Source organism: Entelurus aequoreus, linkage group LG08 (genome assembly GCF_033978785.1).
Source record: "Entelurus aequoreus isolate RoL-2023_Sb linkage group LG08, RoL_Eaeq_v1.1, whole genome shotgun sequence".
In the NCBI taxonomy this organism is placed as follows: domain Eukaryota; kingdom Metazoa; phylum Chordata; class Actinopteri; order Syngnathiformes; family Syngnathidae; genus Entelurus; species Entelurus aequoreus.
This window is the reverse complement of record NC_084738.1, coordinates 21,950,635-21,963,501: the sequence shown is the minus strand read 5'-3', so window position 1 is coordinate 21,963,501 and position 12,867 is coordinate 21,950,635. Positions and strand designations below refer to the sequence as shown.

Sequence of the window (12,867 nt, the reverse complement as noted above, 5' to 3'; positions counted from 1 at the left end):
TTATGTTCCATATATGAAAATATTAGATTTATAATTACTTCCTACGACATGGAAATTAATTTATCGCGGCCTGATCAGCGATAAAAGAGGGACGACTGTATATCAGGATTTATTAAGAGTGAGGCATAATATCAATAAGTTAAAAACTGACCATATCCAGAGGTTTGAAGACATGATGGACGAGCTCTTCTGATGAAGGATTGGATATGGCTGATTTCAAACGAGCCTAGAAGTAGACAACGCGTGTACTTTATTCCAGCAAACAAAACAAAATATAATGTCATCTTCTTGTACAAACCAGCAGGCTGAAGCAATATTTCAACTTCTGGAAGATATCAATGAACTCCTGCTCAGGCGGAGGCCTGGCCCTGATGGTGAGTAGGTCCTCTATTGAAACCAACAACACACACGATTATCCACTTTTCCACTCTGTGTCTTCACCTCCAGCTTACCTTCTGCGCTCGTTTTGCTTTTCTTCTTCTTGTTCCTCGATTTGAGCACGACGGCGGCCTCGGCCGTCTGCTGCAGCTTGGACATGAAGTTCTCGATGTCGTCGAAACAGTGGTTGAGGATGCACTAAAGGAGGGAGAGCTCTTTTTTTAGAATGCTTGTATCGTGACTGATAGCGCGTGAGAAGATAGCGTACCACTTCTCTCTCGGCTCGGAGTAAGGTGACGTCGGGGCCTCCGTTTGCTGGTAAGAGAATTGATGAATGATTAGTACAATTGATTTAGTATTAACCCTTTTGCAACTCTAGGGCCCAAAATTCCTTATGTGATATGATTGTTCAGTTTGAAGGTTAGCGGTCTGAAATCTCGCTTTCTTGAATAAAATTGTGTTTTTATATGTTTATTGCAACGTATACACACTTTTTTCTAAAGAACTCTTCACAGCCCTATTGACTCCCATCATAACTGCTATTTTTAACAGACTGTAATCCTGGTATATAACCATGCTTCTTCCAGGAAAACCAAATAGATTTTCATCTTGCCGACTGAAAAACAAGAAAATATTGTTTTGGTGTAATTGTCACCACCATTTGCATAATCTTTCTCAGAGCTTTGGTAAGCGTAAATGAGATCAACAGCTTTGAAACCACTGAAATGCAAAGAAAATGATCTTGGCCAATTATATATAACATGGCAGATATTCATGTAAGGCTCGTGTGAACTCAACCAAATCTTGCCTGCAGCTCGCCATTGTAAAAATAATCTTTTTTGTCTACCTGTCTATTGTATCAAAATCAATGTTGTCATAACAAATTATTGACCTACCGAAGGCTGTGATTACACAACCTCAAATATTCCACTCTACAACTCATTTGAGGAATATTGCATATTTAACATTTTTTTGACAAAAAGGTCATAAAACAAAACAATTATAAAAACTTCACATTAATAGATAGCTCAGAATTTGTTCAAAGATTTCAAGCATTGATTTATTGCTGACTTTTATGAATGGGTCCCTTTTTTTGGATCCTAAGAGTAAGCGTGTATAGTCGATTTTAAGCTTGCACAAGGGTGAAAAAGACAAAGTAGGGGTTTCCTCTACCTCTACGTCCAGGGTAGGGTGGGGGGTTGGTTGGCGGGGCATTGGGAGCATGTGGAATAGGTGGGTTTGGAATTCCATAGGGGTCAATCATATCTGCGCCACCGTGGGAATACCTTTGGGAAGAAGAGACGGCTTTTCAACAGCAGCAATAGCCTGCTTAATCAGCACTGTAAGTCAACACAACACACACACAATAAAGTACGAAAGTGTCTTAACGCCATAACCGTCCTCATGCATTCATTCTCTGAATGACTCCCAAGCAGGAAGTAATGTGTCTCATCTTACCCCGTCAACGCTCCCTCCCCAGCTCCTTGAAAACACCTAAAAAGCAGGTAAGCCGTATCCAAACGCCAGCCCTTCACTATTCCGAGGTCATCCCGCCTGCTGCTCCTTCTCTGCCTTTTTGCCACAATGGTCAACTTGTCTCTGTCACACCTTCTCAAGTTATGTGCAAACCGGTACAACAGGTTTGATCTCTGTCAGCTGTTTACACTGCTCTCTCTTTCCCTCACACACACACACACACACACACACACACACACACACACACACACACACACACACACACACACACACTAGTGACTGTGGCGCCCTTTGGTTCAGCATAATGGTGACACGGAAAGGCGGAAAGCAAACTGGTTGAGAGGTGGTGGCTTGTTTTGTTTGGGTTTCACTGACCCCAAAGAATATGGTGTAGCCACAACATTAGGTACACCTCATGAGAGCCATTACAATAAATATTTTTTAAAGAAGATCACATTGATCATTTGTTTTAGTTTGTCATGATGAAGCAGTTATTTTAGTACCATAAAGGTGTCTAAAAAGTGCATTAAAATATGCTGTTAAAATAATTGTATATGATAATATATCCATCCATTTTCTACCGCTTGTCCCTTTCGGGGTGGCAGGGGGTGCTGGAGCCTATCTCAGCTGCATTTGGGCGGAAGGCGGGGTACACCCTGGACAAGTCGCCACCTCATCACAGGGCCAACACAGATAGATAGACAACATTCACACTCACATTCACACACTAGGGACAATTTAGGGTTGCCAATCAACCTATCCCCTATCTGGGGATATGATAATATAGTGTATGGATATTTCAAGTCCTACATGCTTTTATTTTCAATAATAAATAAAAAATAATTACACTTTTTTGTTCATTTGTTCCTTATAAAGCTTTTGCTTGTTTGAATTTGTGTTTAGTTTACTTATGTATAAGAATTAATGCATATAATAGTTATTATACAGTAATTAGTGCTGTCAAATGATTTTTTTTTAAAAATCAGAATAATATAATGTTATATAATATAATATTTAAATATTTTAATTAAAGACTATGTAATCAATAACCAAACTATAACCTATTTTTCAGCGTTAAACTACCGTAACTATTAGGGCTCAGACTGTACAATGTTAAGAAGTCCATAATCGAGTGAACATTCGGGGTTTTTTTTAAATAACTGATACATACACGTGTCTATCATTTAAAAATAAATATTATAATTGAATGTCTTACATACAATGAATTTGTCCATAAAAAAAATTATGTTATGAATAACATTAATGATTCAAATAGAATCTGATTTATTCAATGCTTCTTTTGCCATATAGTGTTATATTTGCCATATTATTGAAATCAAATTGAAAATATTTCTTTTTTTTATTAAGAATGGTTAAAATACATTTAATTCTCACATTACTCCTGTTTTAGCCTCCCTCCACTGGCTGCCTGTGTCTTTTAGAGTCCATTTTAAAATTATTTTACTCGTTTTTAAATCCTTACGTGGTCTTGCCCCACCGTACCTGTCTGAGCTGCTCCACCTCTATGCCCCCACCCGGTCCCTCAGGTCAGCTGATCAGCTGATCCTGGAGGTACCCAAACCAAAGTGCAAGCTCAGAGGGGACAGAGCCTTGCGGATCCCAAACTCTGGAACGATCTCCCTCTCTATGTGAGACAGGCCCCTTCTTTGGCTATTTTTAAGACCCTTGTTAAACCCCATTTTTATTCACTGGCTTTTAACCCAGCATGAGACTTTAAACTGTTTTTAGCTTTTATGCTTTTTAACTGTTTAACTTTTAAACTGTTTTTTATCTAACAAAATGTTCTTAGGGTAATTTGCATTTGCTTTTTCAATGTGTATTTTTATTTCTGTTTTAAATGTTATTTTTTAGTCTGTCCTTTGCCTCTATTTCTTTCTGGTGTACAGCCCTTTGTTTTTCAACTGCACTTGTTTTTAAAGGGCTTTATAAATAAAGTTGGTATGGTATGGTATTCTAACTTTTTCAATGTTATATTTACCTTTCCTGACAGCTTTTGGGCCGTGGAGTTATTATAATCGCTGTATTATCATGATTAAATGTCTTCAATGTATTTGTATTGAAATAATAATAATATTAAATTAATTTTATGATTAAAAATACATAAAATTCTAACTTCTTCAATATTATCTTTACCTTTCAGTTTAGCAAAAATCCCATGCTTCGTTTGCCGTCTTGTGTTATTATAAGTGAATGTCTTAAATAAAATTAATTTGTATTAAAATAAGATATAAATATTAAATTTTATGAATAAAAATAATGATTAAAATTAATTGATTAAAATACATTTAATTCTAACTTCTAATATTGTATTTACCTTTGACAGTTTGGCAGAAATCCCATGCTTCTTTTGCCGTATAGTGTTACGGCAAAGATTGGTTAGGATGTATTTGTTTTTAGATATGTCAACAAGTTACATTAATGAACATCATATGGTTACTAGAGATAATAATCTTACAACAAATCATGATTCAATTCAATTCCAATTATTGGGGTAATGATTCCATTCAGAATTAATTCTAAAATTCAATAATTCTTGATTCAAACCGATTCTCACAACATGAGATTTGGTATGAAAATGATAATAAAAACTTTGCACAACAGGTTACAGGTTTCAAAAGCTCCACTTGGCTGCTGACCTATGACATATGCTCAGTGAGTAAGCATGGAGATGGACAGAAAAGGTATTTTTAAAATTGATTCTTAAAAATAAAAAAAATTGACGTGTGTCCTATACGCCAGTGGTCCCCAACCACCGGGCCGCGGCCCGGTACCGGTCCGTGGACCGATTGGCAGCGCAAGAAATTTTTTTTTTTTTAATTTTTTTATTAAATCAACATAAAAAACACAATATAGATCAATACAGTCTGCAGGGATACAGTCCGTAAGCACACATGATTGTATTTGTTTATGAAAAAAAAAATCCACCCCCCCCCCCCGGTCCGTGGGACAAATTTTCAAGCGTTGGCTGGTCCCCAGCTACAAAGGTTGGGGGCCACTGCTATACGCGGAGTGAGTAAGCACGGAGATGGCCTAAAAGCGACGTTTTAACAATTAGTAATAAAAATAAAATAAAAAAGACATTTGACCTATAAGCGCAGCGAGTAACTGCAGAGATGGCAGAAAAACATATATTTTTTAATTGATTCTTAGGAATCAAACATTTGTTTTAAATTGATGTGTAAGCGCAGCGGATAAGCGTGGAGATGGCTGTAAAAAAATGGAGTCATTGAAAAAAAAGTTTATTTTTATTTTGAACATTTCTTTTTAATCAATTTTTCAAAATCATGAATTGGAATAAATAAGAGTCACGATTTGAATGTTTTTGAACGTGCCCTAAGTGGTTACATTTGCACAATTCAACATATTTGAAAAGAAACACGGAAAACTTATATTTGATACTACCCGTTCTTTATGTTTTTTTTACTAACCATTCATTCACACTCTAACTTTTTAAATGTTTGTATTAAGTTCACACCCTGTGTCAGATAAAGGAAGGTGTTAAAAGAAATGAATAAATATTAATAATATATTTTAAAAAAGCATATTGGGACATAATTGATCCTATTTTGTACATCGGGGGAGTCAAACTCATTTTAGCTTAGGGGCCACATGGAGGAAAATCTGTGCACACGCGGGCCGGACTATTAAAATCATGGCATTAAAACTAAAAAATAAAGACAACTTCAGATTGTTTTCTTTGTCTTACTTTGGCCAAAAATAGAACAAACACATTCTGAAAATATTACAATAAAAATATGGAAAAAAATACCGGCAGCTGTAAAGTTTAAATCCATGAAGGAAAGAAGAAAGTGAATGAATGTTTATAACTGGATACATTTACATAGGCATAAAATGTTGTTTTCTTTTGTATTATTTGAATTAAGTAATGTTTATGACAACCTTTTTTCAAAACACAATATAGAATGTGAGATATAACAGGATAATGCATACATTTATCAATTGTTTTCAAAACGGGGTCCCCATCAAGTTCCTAGCGCCAACACTGATGCAGTATTGGTGCGTGCAAAAGAGCAGCAGGTAGCTGTGGCCTGCGAGCCGGTTCTAATACTAATCAAATATCATCCCGGGAGCCATAGATCAGCCGGAAGGCAAAGCTTTCAATTTACCGGTCAATCTACGTTCCCATCCTCACCTATGGTCATGAGCTTTGGGTTATGCCGAAAGGACAAGATCACGGGTACAAACGGCCGAAATGAGTTTCCTCTCCCTTAGAGATAGGGTGAGAAGCTCTGCCATCCGGGAGGAGCTCGAAGTAAATCCGCTGCTCCTCCACATCGAGAGGAGCCAGATGAGGTGGTTCGGGCATCTGATCAGGATACCACTCGATCGCCTCCCTAGGGAGGTGTTTAGGGCACGTCCGACCGGTAGGAGGCCACGGGGAAGACCCAGGAAACGTTGGGAAGACTATGTCTCCCGGCTGGCCTGGGAACGCCTCGGGATCCCCCGGGAGGAGCTGGACGAAGTGGCTGGGGAGAGGGAAGTATGGGCTTCCCTGCTTAGGCTGCTGCCCCCGTGACCCGACCTCGGATAAGCGGAAGAAAATGGATGTATGGATGGAGCCATAGATAATTCATTCTCGGGCCAGACTTTGACACATAGGCGGTACATAATGCAATCACCTATTGGTGATAATGAATGTTATGTATTACTTAATACACATGCCATTTATTTTGAAGTTACTTATTATTCTTTCCCCCCCCCAGACAATGTTGTGACGTCGACTGTACCTGATTGGATCCTGAATGGTCTGTTTGGTCTTGGTAAACTTGGAAACGGCCTGTGTGATGTTGTCACAGATGACCTCCGCCTGCAAGAACGGAAAAAAAAAGTCCACGTTTAAAGACACTTTGCATTTATGAGGTGAGGTTTTATCGGAGCTTACCTTGACCGGCTCACAGCTGAAGTAGAGAATGTCCGGTTTCTTCTCACTAGCGCTTTGGCTCACCAGGAGGAGGAGGGACGGGAAGAGTTCCTCCGAGTTGACGGCCTCGCAGCGGAAGATGGAGTCGAAGGAGTACTGTTCTATCTCCTCCTGCATGAGGTGACGCAATCAATCTCACTTTGCCATATTGTACCTTTAATTCCAACGACTTACTTTGGTTTGTATGTCTCTCAGATAAACAGCATCTGGTCCGACATCCAGCAGCATCTGTTGGCTCCACAGCTTGTCACTTTCAGCGAGGAAGAGGAGGCGGGACTGGGCCTCCTCCACGTTCTGCACTTCCCCATCCTGGAGGGAGAAGGTGAGCAAGTGCTGCTCGAGGAAAATACACCGTCAAATACACAGTGTGGCGTAGGTAGGAGAGCTTGCCACGGGTAAAGACTCACGTTGACAAAATACCGCCTAATGTTTGTCATGCTGATGTGTCATCCGCTGCTGATAAAAAGATAATTATAATGTCACGAGATATGACTGAGGGATACAAAAAGTTCCTGTTGGCATCGACAATTGAAAATTCACAGTTCAATTCTGGGAAGCTGGTTGACTTCACAGAGTCAAAGTCTGCAAAAGCCTCTCAATTATAAACAAAGCAAAACTACACCTCAATGAAAATGCACTCCGTACTCTATACTGCACCTTGGTACTCCCATACTATACATACTGTGTTGAAGTATGGGGGAATACTTACCACAACACAATTCATCCTCTGATCATATTACAGAAAAGAGCAGTGCGGATCATTCACAACGTTGGTTATTTAGAACATACTCATAATCTGTTTATGCAATCAAAGTTGCTCAAATTTGATGACCTTGTTAAATATAATACATTAATAATCTTATATAAAGCATTTAACAAATTATTGCCACCTAATCTACAACGTTTTTTTATAAGACGAGTGCAGGCTCATAACTTGAGAGGCTTTGGATATTTCTTATTGCCGAGAGCTCAAACCACTCGTAAATGTTTTTGTTTGTCTGTATGCGGAGTAAAACTATGGAACAAACTGGACTTACAATACAAGCAATGCCAAACTATTAATCAATTTAAACTATTATACAAACATGGGGTCTGGTTCAAATATAGAGATGAGGGTCTTTAATTTGACCTGCTGCTGTACTCTGTCTCAAAGTGTTAACATGTGCTCAATGTTTCCTTACCATTATTGCTATGTTGTCTATTACCATTATTGCTATGTTGTCTATTACTGTTATTGCTATGTTGTCTATTACTATTATTGCTTTGTTGTCTATTACCATTGTTGGCATATTCATTATTCCTACATTGTTGATACAAATTATTGTTACAGCGTAATAATTATTGTTACCTGTGGTAATGCCACTATGATACATCATCTGTATTATAATCCTTGAACAAAGTAAGAGTGAAACTCATGTGAATAATCACTGAATGGAGAACTGGGGGTGGGATTAAATAAATTATCTTCTTCCCACTCCCTTTCAGGCAAAACTGGACAATTATGCATTACATAAAATACAGGGCAGCTGTGGCTACGAAAGTAGCTTACCACCACCAGGTGTGAATGATTGATGGGTTCAGAAAAACATGTAAAGCGACTTTGGGTACTTAGAAAAGCGCTATATAAATCCCAGGTATTATTATTATTATTATTATTATACATTACACTATATTAATTTATATTATTATGTTGTCAATTTTGTACTTTTTTTTAATGTCATTGCCTGAAATAAATGGGGGAAAAAAAATGAAAGAAGATCCTAAGGTGACGTACAGTAATCACAATGTTTAAAGAAAAGCTAACCGCTGTAACTAAATACATTGGTGTTTGAGATAATTTTGCTGATTTAAGTTGTGAGCAAAAATTTGAGTTACAAGCAAATGACAACAGTGGACCCCGTAAGAGCCGCCCAAAACATCTGGTCTTACTCATTGATAGCTTATAGCGAGAGATGGAAAGGGATTCTGAAGGACAGCGCTGGGAAGAAGTGGATTATATATATTGAATAAAAAACAGTACCTGAGGTGGTTAAACTGGTCACAATTTACAAGGCCTTCACCAAAAAATGGAAAATGTGGCTTATCAAAGCCTACAGCCTAAAAGCTGAGCCTGTTTTGATGCTAAGATAAATGTTATGATGTGATGTTGTATTTAATTTTTTATCATATTGTATATAAATTGTGTGCTTTTTTTCTTTGTCTCTCTCTTTCTATTTTTTTTTTTTTTGTAATTGTAATTTTACTGCATTTTTTACATTATGGCCAGGGGACTACAGATGAAAACTAGCCTTCTGGCTAATTCTGGCTTTTGTTTAACCATGTGTAGTCATGTGTTTTATGAAATTGCATTGTCCCCATTAAAATAAACTAATCTAATCTAATCAAAAACATGACCGACTTGGCAAAGCAATTGGAGTGTATCACTGCTGGTCTGCCCCAATCTGAAGCAGAGTGACTCTGACGCCAGCCAAGAATGTTAAAATAATATCCAAATGGTGGACGTCCATCCATAAAAATATGGAGAAGCTGCTCATGGTGTGTTTGACGGAGAAGCAACTGGAAGAAGATACCATAGAAGTCCACTCCCTAAGGTGAACTGAATACTGTACATTATTTTTACATTACTTCATAAAACTACTGTAGTTGTTAGTAGTATATTCTATTGTATTGTTTTTATACAATACTATCTAAAAGTTACTTTTTTCTAAAAAAGCATGTTACAATTGTTTTGGCGGGGCTAAGCATCAATTAAATTGATTTTGTCAGGCTTGTCACTGACAGGTTGGTTATGTTTTAGTTTTTCCTTTGTGTTTGTGTTTTATTTCCTGTCAGCGCTCTTATTTTGGTTCAGTTTCCTGCTTGTCTCCCTGAGCGTTGTTTCCCCTCACCTGCGGCTGATTGGCAGCCTGGCCACGCCTGGTGTTAATCAACCGGCTGCTATTTATACCTGCCTCGCCCTCTAGTCAGTGCTGGAGTATTGTGAGCTGTTCCCTGGTTCCTGTTTCCTGGTTCCTAATTCCTGTTTGCCTGGTTCCTGATTCCTGATTTTTGTTTTCCTGCATTTAATTTTTGACATTAAAAGTCATGTTTTCCTGCATCAAGCTTGCCATCTCTGCATCTTACAGATTTCAATGGAGACAATGATTTGAGATACAAGTGTTTCAAGTTAAGCGCTCCGTCACAGAACCAATTAAGCGTGTAAGTTGAGGTACCGCTGTACTCCCTTTGAAGATGCCCTATATGTAGGGGGAACAGGAAGGGGCTACTTTCACACAGTGGTATGTTTTTATAGGTATTGCATCATGTATATGTGAGTCTTCTACTGCTGAACTACTGCACATAAAAGGGTAAACATTTGTCAAAATGTGCACCTCCAATGTGTTGCCTGTGCTGGTATTTTTCAGACAAATATATGCCACATTGGAAACCACAAAGGTTGGATGGACAATAAGTTACTCAACCCGCTTGAAAAAAACATGTACGGTAACTTTATGGGGTTTTGCAAAATCACCACAAAATGTGGTACACACTTTGCTGGGACCAACAAGCGTGTGTGTGTGTGTGTGTGTTCTTGTATTTCCACCCTTCTTGAGACAACAAGGAAAAGTACCTTCCATATGAGGACCGGTGAACAAGTTAGGACCGAAATCATGGTCCCAATACAGAAAACCATTGCATCTAATAGAGAATGTTTTCAAATTGACTGTGTGTTGGTTTTAAAAGTGCTCCCCCTCTGGTCAACATATTAATAACCATTGATTTAAAAAAATTCAATAAATATGTTTATAGAGGCATACTGTAATAACGTGAAGTAAAGAATGAAGATTAAAAAACAATTACAAACAAAAAATGAACTAATAGCAGTCTTTTTTCACAATGTGTCAACTTTTTTCTTATAAAATTTAGAAACATTTCTCATTCTGTTTCTTTAATATTGCAATATTTTCTCATAAAATTATTACTTTTTTATGTAAAATTATTACTTTTCATTGCAAAATGGTGACATTTGTCATATAAAATTCTGAATTTTATCACAATATTGCCAGTTTTATGTTGTTCTTGTAAAACAGTGACATTTCTTGAGTAAAATTATGACTTTTGCCATAATTTTTCAAAGTAAAATTCCAATTATTATTATAAAATTGCCAACATTTTAAAGTTTTCTTGTAAAATTTTGACTTGCGTTGAGTAAAATGACGACTTTTATTATAATACTGCCAAAAGTGTTAAGTTTTCCTTGTGAAATTGTGACCTTTTTCTTGTGAAATTCCAACTCATTTTTCACAACAAGCTTTTTTATATTTGCATAGTATGTATATATTATTAATGTTGTGAATACAAATCTGTATATAATAGAAAGGGTAAGGCATTTTTCAGAGGTCTCAAGAAGGTAACAAATACAAGAATGTGTGTGTGTGTGTGTGTGTGTGTGTGTGTGTGTGTGTGTGTGTGTGTGTGTGTGTGTGTGTGTGTGTGTGTGTGTGCGTGCGTGCGTGCGTGCGTGCGTGCGTGCGTGCGTGCGTGCGTGCGTGCGTGCGTGCGTGCGTGCGTGCGTGCGTGCGTGCGTGCGTGCGTTTGTAAGTAAAATATGAGCAAGATTGGTTGAATAACATGGCGACAGCGTAGGATTCATGTGCATGTACGAGCCAATCTGCCCCACAATGAGAATAGAGGAAAAAGGAGGAACTTATTGACTACAAGAGAGGCCCCGGGCATTGATCTTCGGGTAAAACTTTACCATATCTGGATAATCCGCTGATGTCATATGTTGGAAAATTGTCATAAATTGGTCAAATTCCAAACAGCTCGTTTGGAGGAAGTATGAAAGAAGGCAAGATTGTTTTATAAATATCTCCGCACTGACTCCATTGGTGAGTTCACATTTTTGGGGCAGAGCCCAAATACAGAAAAACAAGTACCTGTAGGTAAGAAAAGGCGGTTTTGCATGTTAGGTCTTCTTTAAAAACAAAAAGATGTAACCGATGCATGCCACAAATTAAAAAATACATCTGCCAGGTAAACCTATGTTGTACATGTAATTAGGGCTCGAAATCGCTCTGTAGAAAATAAAAATCCGTATTAATAGCACATATAACGCACCACCTTTTGAAATGTGTAATACCATATTAGGCACGCACGTTCATCCTGACAGGACGCACAAAAAGCAATGAAGATGCTGTGCTGTAAAACACCCAGAGAGTCTGACATTTTGGTTTTTCAGATGTAACTTTTTCGGCCAATCGGACAATTTCCAGGTGTCGTCTCGGAACCTTGTACTTGGTATTGAATTGATGGCTCATATTAAAAGGAGCAGCCAGACCCTTTGCTATGTCACAGTAGGTTCCATTGCTTATTCTATAGTTATTAGTACGCTTTTGTGGTGACATCACGTGCCAATCAACCTGATATTTCATTTTTAAAAGCATAATTTTCCAGCTGTGACCTTTTTCCATTCTATTTATGATACCGTGACAAGAGATTAACCCCCCGTGAGCTGCCCCAACCAGTCTGACGGCACTACAGTATCTCACTATCCACCACCCTGTTTCGGGATTATCAGTACTGGAATTAACAATATCACACACACAAAGGCCAAAATCAGTCGACAGTATGTTGTGTTGGTTTGAATAGCCCCCAAAATACACTACATTCCTATTGTTTTTCCCAAAAAAAACAACTTTATAAAGAATGAAAGATCTTGATAACACAAAAACACATCAGCAAACTGGCTAAGTGCTCGGAAAAAGTCATGTATTTGACTTAGTGTCAAGTTAAGTGTGGGTGGGGACTTCAAGATTTCAGATAATCCCCAGGTGACAAACCCTGGAGGCAAAAATACGTGCAGCATAGGAACAACAATTTAGCTGTGGATAGACAGTCAAATCACATATGACTAACAGGGGTGTCTTTGAAATAAAGCATATAATGGGCACCATTTCTTCATAATGACTTCCATTATGGCATCCCTGTATGTGTCTATATCCAAAGTAACTCTTCATATGAACTTACCCAGGTTGACGAGCTTCCAATTCTGTATTCTAAAAATTAAA

General features: G+C 37.9%; 1 protein-coding gene across 1 annotated transcript in view; it reads right to left on the bottom strand.

Annotated features, from left to right (window-relative positions):
- Window positions 1-12,867, bottom strand: part of LOC133655638 (epidermal growth factor receptor kinase substrate 8-like protein 1) — a 26,180-nt gene extending 13,313 nt beyond the window's left edge. The window contains exons 1-10 of the mRNA XM_062055976.1: window positions 12,827-12,867; window positions 7,225-7,273; window positions 6,992-7,150; window positions 6,779-6,928; window positions 6,624-6,703; window positions 1,552-1,664; window positions 647-693; window positions 453-576; window positions 299-387; window positions 152-226 (exon numbers count right to left, since the gene is read on the bottom strand). Of these exons, the coding sequence (XP_061911960.1) occupies window positions 152-226; window positions 299-387; window positions 453-576; window positions 647-693; window positions 1,552-1,664; window positions 6,624-6,703; window positions 6,779-6,928; window positions 6,992-7,150; window positions 7,225-7,254 (867 nt within the window). The 5' untranslated portion in view covers window positions 7,255-7,273; window positions 12,827-12,867. The remainder of the gene's footprint in view (window positions 1-151; window positions 227-298; window positions 388-452; window positions 577-646; window positions 694-1,551; window positions 1,665-6,623; window positions 6,704-6,778; window positions 6,929-6,991; window positions 7,151-7,224; window positions 7,274-12,826) is intronic.